This window comes from Daphnia pulex, chromosome 4 (genome assembly GCF_021134715.1).
Source record: "Daphnia pulex isolate KAP4 chromosome 4, ASM2113471v1".
Taxonomy (NCBI): domain Eukaryota; kingdom Metazoa; phylum Arthropoda; class Branchiopoda; order Diplostraca; family Daphniidae; genus Daphnia; species Daphnia pulex.
In genome coordinates, this window is record NC_060020.1 from 8331973 (window position 1) to 8346538 (window position 14566).

At 41.1% G+C, this 14566-nt stretch overlaps 1 protein-coding gene across 1 annotated transcript; it reads left to right on the forward strand.

Moving 5' to 3' along the window:
* The first annotated feature begins 7062 nt into the window (after positions 1-7062).
* Positions 7063-12840, forward strand: LOC124192560. The gene is made up of 7 exons (XM_046585919.1): positions 7063-7803; positions 8088-8151; positions 8230-9652; positions 9824-10070; positions 10139-10190; positions 10550-11364; positions 11443-12840. Exons 1-7 carry the CDS (start codon positions 7063-7065, stop codon positions 12838-12840), a joined length of 4740 nt encoding a protein of 1579 aa, XP_046441875.1.
* Positions 12841-14566: the final 1726 nt, after the last annotated feature.

Here is a 14566-nt window from a genome sequence, read left to right on the forward strand (position 1 = left end):
CTCTGCCTTCTCAAGTAACTTTTTTTTAGTTCAACCAGCTCCGTCTGGACTGCAGTCAGTTCGGCATCCTTCTCAGCAAACCTCTTCTTCAGTTTTGCGGTGATGGTTTCGACAAAGTCGTTGTCTTCGATTTTTAGTGACAAATGACTTTTCACTTTAAGATTGCGATGCATCGGTAATCGATATAATTTAGAGTTTTTGAGCAAAGCCAGAGGTCTCACGCCCTGCGCCTTAAACGTTTCAAAGATTCAATCTTCTCTCAAAATTCCACTGTTGCAGCACTACCCCATTTTTTAATACTTTTCCAATAAAAAGTTTTGAGAAAAAGAGAGATTTTCTAGAAACCTAGATGTATGTTTAAGGGGCAAAAAATCAGCCATCTTGGATGCGCGTCTTGGAGGAAGTGGTTACCAAAAGATGAAAAATCATAAAAACTGGGGTAGAGGTAATAAGGAAAAAATGGGGGATTATAGGGAGGAAATGCAATCCCCTTGGGGAGGTAAGGGCTTAACTCACAGTGACGAAGTTAACGGGGTGATTTTGGTATCCTGGGTCACCTCTGTCATGGAAAGCTCCAGGACGAACAACGTGTGAAATGAAATAAAATAAATTACCTGATGTGCGAGTACTGCCGGAATGGAGTCTTTTTCATTGAAAATAATAATGAACGAGCGGTAAGTAATATCAATTACCATGCGGCAGCCCAGAATTGCTCCAAATGGAGTAAAAATTTCCTAAATTAAAAAAAGGGATAGTACCTTACATTACATTTGAAAAAAATAAAAATTACCTCGATTTTCGATCCGTCCCCATCTATTGGTTCATTCTTCACAAATAGTTGACGGTGGTAGTCTGCGTCTGCCTTTTCCAGCAACTTCTTTTTGAAATAAGCCAATTTCTGTCTGAAAAGAAATCAGTTCAGCACCCTTTTCCGTTAGCCTCTTCTTGAGTTTAGGGTCAATGGCGTCGACGAAATTGTTGTCTTCAATTTGCGATGAAACTCGAATTTTCTTCGGAATGGATGAATAAACGAAGACCTCGAGGTCGTTTTTAATTGGTTAGGGTAAAGCAGATAAAGCTCCTCCTTACTAGAGAGGAGACGGGTAGCATTTCTTCTAGAAATTTTCCGATATTAAAAAAAAGTCAGCCATCTTGGATGCGCGTCTTGAAGGGAGGGAGGGTGCACTAAAAGTTTAAAAATCAGAAAAAATTAGAGGTAAGGAAAAAATGGGGGATTATAGGGAGAAAATGTAATCCCCTTGGGGAGGTAACGGCATAACTCGCAGTGACGAAGTTATAGGGTCGAGTTTGGTATCCTACCCAGGGTTCGCCGTCATGGAAAGCTCCGGGACGAACAACGTGACGAGCAACGGGGCCTCCACCCGGACTGCCACGACCAGTACACACGTCAGTATGTACCCAAACGAGAACTGGTTCAGACCCAAAAGAAAAAGGTGCATCTTCTTGGGGATGTAAGGCTTAACTCGCAGTGACGAAGTTAACGGTTCAAATGTGGTATCCTGGGTCTCCACCGTCATAGAAAACTCTGGGACGAACAACGTGAGGAGTAACCCTGGTTGCCACGACCAGTAGACAAGTCAGTACCTTCCCACAAGAGATCTGGTGCAGACCCAAAAGCAAAAGGTGCATCTCCTTGGGAAGGTTAGGGCTTAACTCGCAGTGACAAAGTTAACGGGTCGAATTTGGTATCCTGGGTCACTACCGTCATGGAAAGCTCCGTGACGAACAAAGTGAAGAGCAACGGGGCCTCCACCCGGACTGCCATGACCAGTAGACAGGTCAGTACCTTCCCACACGATTACTTTTGCAAACCCAAAAGTAAAAGGTACTTCGAAAGAAATTGGATGTACGCAATTTTAATGGTTTTAATTTCATCTGGTCCCGGGAGTGGAGTGTAAGACACCGAGTTATGGCAGCAGTCGGAATGGGTCGTACTGGTCGTGGAAAAGGTTTTTTTTGCTTGGGAGCTTTTTTATAGATTTTGGAACCGCGGGTTTGTTTTGGCATACCAGTTTTTACCAACCTGAAAACTAAACCAAGATGATTAAAAATGGTTTTCTTCTCGCTTTTGTCGGCGGAAACAAGTGATGACACGCCAGAGAATTCTATTGCTACGGCGCTCCTCTCTGATAGCATGTCTGTACTCTGTAGGATATAATGTGTGTGTGTATACGTGTGTAAGTTAAAGCACATCTCTTAGAAATCATTAAAAGTATTAGAGATCACTTCAGATTAAACAATTTTAACTAAACAAACCTAACTTGTGTGTTACTGCCACTAGGAATTCGAATCAAGGACATTTTTCCCATTCCTCCTCTTTAACTTTTCCCCACTCGCGCCAATTACTTCTGATATTCCCGGCAAAATTTTGTTTTCTTTCTGAAATGCTTCATTTCTATCGTTCTATGGCTATACATGACTATAGCAGTAGAACAACGCTTAGTTTCTAAACGGTCCCAAAAAATTGTTGGTTCAGTTAATCAAAAGATGGCTTTGGAAAACACATTCCAAAATACATCATGGATAACCAGAAAAATAATATTCCAGTATCCTTATGTGTAAATATTGATTATTTAGCTCAGAAAGAAGATTGGAAACAAACTTTCAAGGTAGTGGATCGCAGGGCATCCTTGTAGTTCTGAGGCTCGTCAAAATTAAATTCAAACATCACTAGATTACCAAACGACTTTCGATCAACATTGGCCTTGTCAGTGTACTTCATAACTCTTCTAGAGCAACTGTTATTGTGGGAATGAGCAACTACGGTCGAGTCATCTACAGAAATAAAATATAATTTGTAAACAAAATAAAATATACATCAGCTTGCACCACACTGAGTAATCCAACTAACTGCTGGACCTCCAGACCCTCCTTGGGCAGATCCTTTGTTATATATATCGGGTTGATCCGGTTCAACTGTGTTTCCATGATCAGTTTCAACACAATTTTCGTGTCGAGTTTCGATAGCAACTTTTTTGAGGCTTCGTGAGCAAATTCATGACCAGTTTCAGCAACTTTCATGCCTATAAAGTGATAAACAACTGTGTCAGCTGGTCCGCACAATTATATTGAATGAGAGAAAATAAATAAATAAATGTATTACCTTCAAGGTTAACCTCTTGAGGTACCACTTCTCTTTGAGGCTGTTGAAACAAAGCGACCGTATTTTTTTTATAACATTAAACGTTTCACACGGTTGTGTTTGACTTCAGTGGTTGGAAGTTAGCCAGAGTTAAAAAAAACGCGTCTCATTGAAAACAACATCCCCCAACACCACAACTTTTCTTTGACTAGGAAACCAAATGCGACAACCCTTGACATTGTCAAGATATCCTAATAACCAACGAAGAGAGCACAAAGTGGGGTCATACTTCGGGCAGATTTTTGGGGAATCAACGTCTTAGCCTCACTTCCTGGAACTCTTAGGTGATCGACGAATGGCTTCTTGACAAAGAATTTTTCAAACAGAGTTATTTCGTTCTTAGCGTAAAAATGTTACTCCTTATGTAGATCGTTGCACGAAGAAACTCTCTCCAGACCTTTTTGACAGATTAGCTTGTGTTTTAAGTGTTAATTTCCTTGTACTGCAGAGTGAGATTTTGAAACCTTCAACCAGTGTCCTTTTTCCTCGTTCACTTACTTCATTTCGTTGTGGTGTATAGCGGCACGTAATCTGATGGATAAAGTCAGTCTCACGATTCCAGGTAAGGAACTTTCTTCCTCCGTATAAGGTTCCTTGCTCCGTTCATAATGTTTTCATCGGTCGACCGGTTTTTGTTTTGATTTTTCACAGAACTCTATGGCCTGGACTTGTGCCTAACTTTTCTTCTTAATTATCTTACATACAACAAATCTTACATATCTTACATCAGCAAATTCACTGCATCAGTAGTATATCAACAGACGACAAGGCATCCACAGCGAAACTCTCACTTTGCTCGCAGTTAACATGTGTTACATGAAGTTTATACAGAGAGTGGCCGACCCTTTCATCGACCATGGCAATAGAATCACTCAACTTAAAGAGAGCCGAAAAAATACAACAACAGAAAATGAGGGAGAGTATTGCATCTAAAACATAAGCAGAAATTCTGTTTACCCTATTCGCTTAGAAATGGACTTGGAGACTCGCCTCGGTAGCAAAACTGATCAAGAAAAAAATCACCTTCAATTCAGGGACATACACGACATACACGACGGTCCCTTTAAACTTCTTTTCCGTCCAATAACAAGATTACACCGACGTTTCTCCACGTGCGCCCAGTTCCACCCCACCAATGCCATTGATTTCCTTCATTCCACTTTTGTTTGCAATTTTACGCCTTTCCACACGAGTAGCACTTGATTGCGGAGTTCTTGTTTTTACATGTAGTGTTATTCTTGTAGTCGTTGCTTTTAATGACATCGATGACTTCCACTTCTCCCATGATATCATCTTCCTCCTTAGCCTTGATAACTTCTTCTTGCAAAAAAAGCGGTATCGGCATCATTGGTGGTATTTGAGGCAACCGGTGCGCCAATAAGTTAAAGGTAAAGAATGTGATATCAGCGGGATCCATTCCACCACTATTGATAGTCTTGAAAGGGACTTCTTCAGCTAACACCCTGTTTGTGAGATTCACCATCGTCTGATCAACAACAAGTACCCTCGATCATGTGAATTGACAAGATGTAAAGCTGGGCGGTAGAGTATGCAACGTTTTCATGATTAGCTGTTGCTCAGTGACTGGAGAGCAAAAGATTCTTCTTCAGTCATACCAGAAAAGGTGTAATATGGCTCAACAACAACATGTTGTGTTTGTCGTAATTAAAGCTAGATTATAGAAAGAACTCTCAGGAATGTGTAACATATGTTTGCGGTACCTTTGTTGAACTTGTAATCTTAAAATTTAGCCATAAGAACCCTGGTGTTGGCTGGGGCAGCCTGTGCGAACTGTAGAAAGAACTATTTCCCACATATTCATCGCCCACGAAAATCATTCAATCAGAACCTGCCAATCGATTCCAACATTGCAGTAGAAAATGATTCTAGCTTTAGCATTCTTCAGTTCCCAGGCATCAATTAGATTTTGATTGATTACAACGCCATCAATTCAATAATCTGTTCGCTGAAAAAAACTACATTAGACTTAAAACCACAAACGAAAGACAAAGGAACACTTTGACCGACTTAAAACATCATATCCATTAAAACTATCATATTCTATATTTCCAACCAAGTACGAAGGATTCACTCAACTCAGAATAACCATATTCCGTTTCATTTTCAACAAACTAACTCAGAATAACCATATTTTGCTTTATCTCTCAAAAAACGATCTCAGATTAACCGTATTCTGTTTCTTTTCTTTATATAAACTTAAATGAAACTCATCCACTTGTACTAATTGAATTGAAATGTCAGACTAAACGAGTTATCAACCTTCCATCACCAGTAACAACTTGTCATACGTGGGATTACAGTTCACATTGCCGAATGATGACTCCAAACCTGTTTTAACACTTGGCAACTAAAATAACTTGTAATACTTGAGCTGGACAAAACTTTGTCTTAAAACCATCTGGATAATCCTGTTCTTCTGAAGAAGCAGGTCGCAGCAATAACACCAAGAAGTAAAATTCCTGCCATTTTGTTTTGCATTGTGATGAATCATGTGTGCTGGTTGTCCAACATTGATATAAAAATTCAGTTGCACAAGACAATCTGTAGGTAAGAAAAAGAAAGGGAGCATTCTAGTTTTCCATAACCTGTTGAAGCAATACACACTCACACACATTTACTGTTCTTTACACACCAGTGTAAAACCAATTTATCATAATTCACATACACGATTAAGTCAAATACATGTGTTAGTTAGTCTGGTGTTCCCTTTTCTACGTGGTAATGTAAACTTACTTACGACACTATCAAGTAACCTTAACCGTGCAATATTTTCTTACAGAGAGGGCCAAGTCTACCTCCTCTGTCATCCAGCTGTTAGATGTTCGGTGCTGTTCAAAAGAATTCTGAACATCTTACCTAGGGCACTGCAGGAATCATGAAAAGTCGTGCTTGTTTAAATTGCTTGTTACCTTCAACACCCAATTTTCTGAGTTTTTGAAATCGTAAAAGGTTGGGGACTCATTTTGGACGTTGTGGTTGATATAAAGGAGGTACGTGCCACGAGGTGATGACGTAAAAGTTGCTTGGTTGATTTTTACGTAAAATTACTGGTTGATTTGAGAAGTTCTTGTTTAATTTGAAAATATCAAATTTGGAGATTTTAGATTCTCCAAACTCAGGCCTAACATGATTGAGAATGGGGAGAAGGAGATGAACACAGCTAGAATGCAAATAAAACTGACATGGGAAACAGAAGAGAGAACGAAAAACAGCATGGGAACGAATAGAATAATATTATAAGAATGGGAATTTTTTCGAATTGACCTTGCCAGTAACAGCCGCACTTGACGTTTTTCCTTAGTAAAGTCTTATTCCTTCCACCAAAAATTGTTGAAGAACGACTCTGTGACGTTGGTTCCTCATTTAATTACAAAGCGGAAAGCCAATGTAATAACGGATCGAGGATAAAAGATTGGGGGACGCTGACCGAGCAAAACCTGGGGTAGCACAGCTATCCTCTTTTGCCTAAAACAAAATGGACATTTTTAAGCATACTTAATTGTAGTTGAAGAGCAAGAGCATATTTCTAAGAAAGTAAGACGTTGCGAAAAAAATTGTGGAAAAGGGTACATATTGCACCCTTACACCACCTGCAATTAAGCGCCATACTGGTCAGATGGAGAATTCGAGGAAAATCTGAGAAACGAATGGTTTCTCAGAACCTGGTTTCTGATCTTGGAGTCGCGCCCTGGTTGGCAGCACCCATTTTTTAGTCCACTCTTTTTCTGATTTGTCTAGCTAACATTTGCCAGTTATTTGTGTGTGTGTGTTTAACGTGATAGTGAATTTGTTGTGCATCGTCTCGAGTCTCTTTGAGCGTCGTTCTTTGCTTGTGTCAGTGTCTTTGTCGTTGTTTAGTTTCGATGGGCAGTGTGGTGATGTCCGCCATTAAGTGTCTCTCACGCGATTTTCTGGTTGCCGCCGGCATGTCCTGCGGTAATGTTCGTCTTCCCTGGCCTGTCTACAGTTTCCTGAACGCTTGCGGTCTCTTTCGGCGCACGCATGCGCGCACGAGACGTGGTGGCCGTGGCGGTGGCGCTACTAGACTGATAGTGCGACAACGCTCTCTGCTAGGTCTTGTCAATGCGCGCTCTCTTCTGAACAAGTGTGAACTGATTTCTAATCACTTAATTGATGCCCGTCTTGATCTGCTGGCAGTGACTGAAACCTGGCTTAACAGCGACATTGGTGACTCTACTATAAAAGCGGCATGTCCGGATGGCTACACCGCTGTTCAGCTCCCTCGTCTGAATCGAAAGGGTGGTGGTCTGGCTCTGATCCATAAATCCTCTATTGAGGCTAAACGACTTCCTGTGACCATTCATGAGGCCTATGAGTGCATGGATCTGTTGCTTTGTTTTCGGTCGCAACGTGTTAGACTATTGATCATCTATAGACCGCCTTCCTCTCTACCTTCTCGTTTCTTTGATGAATTTTCTTTGACTATGGAAGCTGTCTGCTCTACTCGTGATAAGCTAGTCGTCGTTGGGGATTTCAACTTTCATGTTGATCTGGTGGAAAACTCGGTGGCACAGTCATTTCTCGGTCTCATGGAGGCGTTTGGTCTTACGCAGTGTGTTGCTTCTCCCACCCATATCAAGGGTCATACACTTGATTTGGTATTTACTCGGGATCAGTGAGTCGTATCGCTTAGAAAAAAAACCAAAACTTTGTTTTTTTTTGGTTTTTTTCTAAAATTGAATCAATTTTGTTGCCAGACTTCGTTTTAAAAATTCAATGGTTGAACAATAGTTCCTTCTTTTGAAAAATAAAAATAAAAAAAACCACGCCCCACGAAAAGCTTTGACCATCGGTAAAATAAAACAGCGAGTTGTTTGCTGTATTGTTCATTGTCCCGAAAACCACCCACTAAATTTCTGCTACGCTCTGGCTTTTAAAATAGGTTAGACATTCTGTTAGCTCTGTGTTTTCAGTTCACATTCTCTGTATTCTTGCGGTTAAGAGAAGTTAGTAAAAACGTTTGAGTCTTGTAATGTCATCTCCTAAAGAAAATCCCGTGTTTAAGTTTTTTGAAAAACGTGCAGAAAAGGATATTGTGTGTTTAGTTCCTGGTTGTAAAAAGCCCGGGCGTACTTCTTATCATGCCGGAAATTTACGAGCTCATTTGAAGGCAAAACACAGAGAGCAGTTTCAATTAATAGAACACTTAAATAATACCAAAGCTGATTCCGAGAGTTCCGAAGAGAATCGTGATGTCACTTTCAACAATTCGCTAGCATCTGCCAGCAATAGTCTTGAAGCCAATGGTTCGTCTAACTCGTCATTGCAGCCTCCTACGAAGAAGCGTCGGTTGTCAATAGAAATTACTGAAAGGCAAGTTGTAGACGCGTGTGTAGAGATGGTAACTGTTAATGGGAGACCCTTTAAAGCGCTTAGTGATTCGGGCTTTCGAAAAATTCTAGATCCTATCCTTAAGGGTTTTGGGGGAACTTTTACTATTAGCCCAGAAAATATTCGCGACAAGGTGGAAGGAAAAGCTAAGGAAATACGCGACAAGATTAAAAAGGATGTGACAAATCGATTTGTTTCTGTTAAAATGGATTGTGCGACTCGCTTGGACAGAGCTCTTTTAGGCATAAATCTCCAGTTTAACAAGAAAGGAAAAATTCAGCTCTACACTCTAGCAATCATAGAGATGAAACAAAGTCACACTGCTGTAAACTTTAAACAAAATTTGCTGGACGTTTTCGGTGTTTTTGGGATAAAGTTGTGGCAAGTGTATAGTCTAACAACCGATAACGGTGCCAATATGTTAAAAGCCAGTCGTATTTTGGCTCAAACTGATTCAGCAGAGAGTGACGAAGAAGAAGACAGTGATTATAATGACCGCTTGCTTGAAGAAGAATTAATTCGTCGAATGGAAGAGGGACAAAATGTGAGCGATGAAGGAGGAGAGGAGAGTGCGGAATTGCAAAATATGTTGCAAGGTGTGCGCTGTGCTGCCCACACTCTTCAGCTCGCTATTCTTGACGCATTGGCTGAGCCTGGTATAGCAGTTATTGCCAAGGCAAGAGCTGTTTGCAAGACCTTAAGGAGTCAAACGTTTATGGCAGCAATAAGGCTGGCAGGTCAAAAGAAGCCAATAATCGACTGCCTCACTCGTTGGTGTTCAACATGTTTGATGTTAGAAAGGCTTATTGAGTTGAAGGAATTTATTGCTGAACTGACAAATGAGGGTAAAAACCAAAACCTTAAACTCACAGAACAGGATTGGTCAAGAATTGAAGATATTATAAAAATATTAAAACCGGCTCGTATCTTGACTACCGTTTTGCAATCAGAGCAACTCACAATCGGGGATTTTTATGGTTCGTGGCTCAAGTGTCAACTAGAAATTTCTAAATTCAACTCGAGTTTTGCTAAAAATTTACTAAAGCACATGAAAAAGAGGTTGGCAGTCCTTTTAACCAGCGAAGTTGTGTTGGCAGCTCTTTATCTTGATCCGAGGTAAACAATTTTTTTTTAATTTTTTTTATCGCTCATCAGCCACCATATTTTGTTTACATATAATGTCATGCTCGAAGCTGATCAGTTAAAAGCAGCCCGGGAACATTTACTAAAGCTGTGGCGTTTAATTGAATCTAACCGAAGCGAACCTTCAACTAATACGTCCGCCAGGTTACCTCAACCGAACCTTCAGCCGATTGAAACCGGGGCAGCTTTAGAGAATGACGAGCTTCAAGAGATGCTTTTGGAGAAAGAAGCAGAACGACGTGAGAGAAGCACTGCTAATGAAAATGAATCCGTTATTGAAAAAATGATTCACGATTTCGTGAAAGACAAACTTGTTGACCGCTCAACTGATGTTCTAAAATACTGGGAGGACAATCGCTTGTTGAAACATCAGCTTTATGTGTTGGCTAAGGTTAAATTTTTAAATAATAAGATATTTGTTTCTATTTTCATCCAAAACTAACGCGTAAATAAGTTTAGGTTGCCCTTGCAGTGCCTTGCACACAAGTGAGTGTTGAACGGCTGTTTTCCGGTCTGAAATTCATTTTGTCGGTTTACCGCTCGAACTTAACTGAATCGATCCTTGAAGATATTTTAGTCGTAAGAGCAAATGCATTATTCACGGCCTAATATATTTAAAGTCTACTTGTTTTTTGTTTGTTGCTGTGTTTAAAAATCTAAACAGTACTAAAATAAAAAAACAATCAATCACCTGCGGCTAATATTTAACGCCCCCAATTAAAAAACCAACAAGGTCAAAAACTATGAAAAATCCAGATTTATTTTTTCAAGCGGCTGTTGCCCCCAATTCTTATTGTTGTTGTTTTCAGAAAATGATTTAAAAAAAGTACGGTGAAAACTAAGCGATACGACTCACTGCTCGGGATGTAGACAATTTTGTCTCACATACATGTGTTAGCTCCCTCATAAGTGATCACTATGCTGTTCAATGTTGTCTGGCCGTGCGCACACCTAGGTGGCCTATCGGCCGTACGCTCTTTCGATCGTTTAAGTCAATTGATAGTGATCTCTTTGTTGCGGACCTGATTGGTCTGGACTTGTTCACTGATCCGGCTACTACTATCGATGGTCTCATTGATCAGTATAACGTGGGTGTTAGTCAAGTGATTGACAAGCACGCCCCATTGAAAGAGAAACTGATGGTCCTTCGCCCCGCTAATCCCTGGATGAGCGATGATGTGCGAGTTCTGAGGAGAGAGCTTCGGAAAAGAGAACGAATATGGAGGATGAGGAGGCTATACGTCGACTTTCAGACCTACCGGGAGACACAGATGAAGTATTCTCGTCGACTTAAGGCAGCGAAGAAGTTATTCTACAGCAACAAAATTTTGGAGTGTGGCAGTGACGCTAGGGCTCTCTATCGTCTTGTCAACAACCTGATGGGTAAATCTGATGTGCCCACATTACCGAAACAAAAGCTTCCTGATCGGAGTGTTGCGGAGGAGTTCAGTGTCTATTTCTCCACCAAGATAGCGGATATCCGCTCATCCCTTGACTCTTTGGCCAAATCTAGGAATTCTGACAGTGCCGTTGAAGAGGAGTCCTTTCTTTCGCTCTATGGCGAAAGTTGTTGTTTGGATAGGCTATTGCCGGTAACAGCTGAGTTTGTGATAAATCTCATTCTGTCTTCACCTGCAAAGTCCTGCTGCCTAGACCCACTTCCTACTCCTTTGCTAAAGAAGTTTGTAAGTACCTTGGCCGCTCCAATAACGAGAATTGTAAACTCTTCGCTGGCATCTGGTCGGTTTCCTGATTCGCTGAAGCATGCTGTCATCACGCCTCTTCTTAAGAAACCGTCACTGGATCCCCAAGATATGGCCAGCTACCGCCCGGTGTCTGGCCTTTCATTCCTCTCGAAGCTTATTGAACGTGTAGTTCTTTTTCGCCTCTCATCGCATGTCGCGGAATTCAATCTGCTGTCTCCTAGTCAATCTGCGTATCGGATGAACTACTCGACTGAGACTTCCCTGCTTTCCATCCAGAACGACCTACTCGTCGCTGCGGATGCTGGTTTGGGTAGTGCGCTCCTCCTCTTGGATCTCAGCGCCGCATTCGACACGGTTGACCACCGTATTCTGATTGAGAGGATGGCTACAGCTTTCGGTGTCTCTGGATCTGCCTTAAACTGGTTCCGGTCCTACCTCTTTGGCAGAACCCAATCGGTGAAGGCGCTTGGAGTTACATCATTCCCGGTACCTCTTCCGTTTGGCGTTCCGCAAGGATCTGTTCTGGGTCCATGTCTTTTTAACATCTACACCAGTCCGGTTCCCGCCATTGCTGCTGTCCACGGGGTTAAACTCAAGCAGTTTTCTGACGACACCCAAGGGTACGTCCACTTCCACCTTGATTCTCATCATCAGAATATGGCTCTTGGATCTCTCTCCGCCTGTTCTGCGGATATCGAGGACTGGTTTACCGCCAATCGGGTGAAGCTTAACTTCGGAAAGAGTCTGCTACTTTATACCATTCCACCACGTAAAGCCTCGGCCATTGTACTCTCTCCACTTGTTGTTGGTGACTCTGTTCTTCCCCCTTCTAATCAAGCTCGCAATTTGGGTGTAACTTTTGATAGTGAACTCACAATGGTCCCTCATGTAAATGGCATTTGTAAATGTGCTTTCTTCCATCTCACCCTTATTGGTCGGATAAGGAAGTACCTTGATACAAAATCGGCCAAGTCCTTAGTTCATGCTCTTGTGCTTAGTAGACTTGATTATGCAAATTCTCTTTTGTTTGGCCTCCCGAAAACTCTGATGGTGAAACTGCAGCGCGTTCAGAACGCTGCTGCTAGGCTAGTTGTCGGTGCGGGTAGATATGATCGAGTTTCTGATCATATCAAGAACCTTCATTGGCTGCCGGTCGAGCAGCGGGTTGTTTTCAAGACGGCGGTTTTGACGTTTCGTTGCCTGAATGATTCTGCCCCAGTTTATCTGTCTGATTTGGTCAAATTGTACAAGCCCACACGTGATCTTAGGTCTGATAATTCCCGTACCATTGTATCCCCACCTTTTCGACTTGCGAAGTATGGGGGGAGGTCCTTTACATGTGCTGCCCCGTCCATTTGGAATGCGCTCCCTCTTTCAGTGAGATCTGAGACTAACCAGCGACTATTCAAGTCTCGTCTAAAGACTCACTTATTTTCTCTGGCTTTTCTCCGCTGATAAATCTGTTAAATTGTGTGTCTATACTTATGAGCGTCATTAGATCTTTCATTATGGATAGTGCGCTATATAAATATTACAATACAATACAATACAATTCAAAACAACAGGAACAGTAAACATCCAGCACCTTTCAAGGAATTTGTTTTGTATCATAACTGGACAAGTTTGTACTGATTCGAATGGGAAAAAATGGGGAGAAACGGAAGTGTGCAAAGTGGGAACCGTTTTATTTTATCTTGTTGTTGAGGAAGGTCAACTAGTTGGAGATCTGCAATTTTTCGAAAAGAAAAATGAAAAAAATACTTATTCCACCAAAGCATTTCATATTACCACTACTTCTGTAATGAATGTCGCAGATATATTCAGTGTTGCCTCTCGTGACAGAGACATTACACGTAAGTCAATGCATGTTCTGACTTTCTGATCGATTTTTATTACCGTTTTCCCTGGCTGATTCTTTGTTTTTGTTGGCGCAGCAGTTGGCCACCAATCAATTGATAAGTCGATTGAATTGCTTATGTAACCAAAGCATTTGGTATTAACCTAACGCTTGTTCCCTTCTTGACATTTAAGATGTTTTCAGTTGGATTCTCTCGTGGCCAGAGACCATTCGGCTAGATTTCTAAATTTTTAATGCTGAAACTAACCCAAAAAAGTTTAACACTATCATTCTGTACTACAAGTAGCCTTTAAACATGGCATACATTTGGTTAAATGACCTTTTGATTAGGTCAGATCTGGACATAATAATTTGTTGGGCACAAGATCGAAATGTGGAAACTGCTCACCCTAACTGACGAAATAGTGTACACCACCATGGGAACCTAATATGCCTTGGAATCTCTCCATAAAAAACGTCGTTATTTCTATAGCCCTAAATTAGATTATGAAACTTTAATTTAGCATTAATTAAAGGTTTTTTTTTTAATCATTATATTGCAGAACATTTCATGGTAGAGTTCATTATCTGGTGAAGTGGAGTGGCAAAACCAGATAACTAAAAACGATTGTCACCGGTTTGAATGGATTCCGATAGGATTCAGAGATTATTACAGTTAACACTTCATGGTATTAGGGTTTACTATATGAAGGGAAGTGGCAGTCCCAATTCGTTCACTCTCACCAGATTGGTGAAGCCAGTAACAGCCGCACTTGACGTTTTTCCTTAGTAAAGTCTTATTCCTTCCACCAAAAGTTGTTGAAGAACGACTCTGTGACGTTGGTTCCTCATTTAATTACAAAGCGGAAAGCCAATGTAATAACGGATCGAGGATAAAAGATTGGGGGACGCTGACCGAGCAAAACCTGGGGTAGCACAGCTATCCTCTTTTGCCTAAAACAAAATGGACATTTTTAAGCATACTTAATTGTAGTTGAAGAGCAAGAGCATATTTCTAAGAAAGTAAGACGTTGCGAAAAAAATTGTGGAAAAGGGTACATATTGCACCCTTACACCACCTGCAATTAAGCGCCATACTGGTCAGATGGAGAATTCGAGGAAAATCTGAGAAACGAATGGTTTCTCAGAACCTGGTTTCTGAGAAACCATTGGTTTCTCAGATTTTCCTCGAATGCTGCAAAATCTCCAACATGGTTTCAAACCATGTTGGAGATTTTGCAGCCTTGTTGGTCAAATTCGATTGAAAAGTTGCCAGCATATTCTGTAATTCCCTGCAAAAGTACAATCGGAAAATGCTTCGTTAGGTAGATGACACCTTCAAAA

What these genes read in the sequence shown, in the direction of transcription:
- LOC124192560 (XM_046585919.1), top strand. Translation starts at nt 7,063, where the DNA reads ATGTCCGCCATTAAGTGTCTCTCACGCGATTTTCTGGTTGCCGCCGGC. An exon ending in AGGGTCATACACTTGATTTG is followed by an intron (nt 7,804 to 8,087) that starts GTATTTACTCGG and finishes CTTTTAAAATAG; the next exon opens with GTTAGACATTCTGTTAGCTC. An exon ending in CTCCTTTGCTAAAGAAGTTT is followed by an intron (nt 11,365 to 11,442) that starts GTAAGTACCTTG and finishes GATTCGCTGAAG; the next exon opens with CATGCTGTCATCACGCCTCT.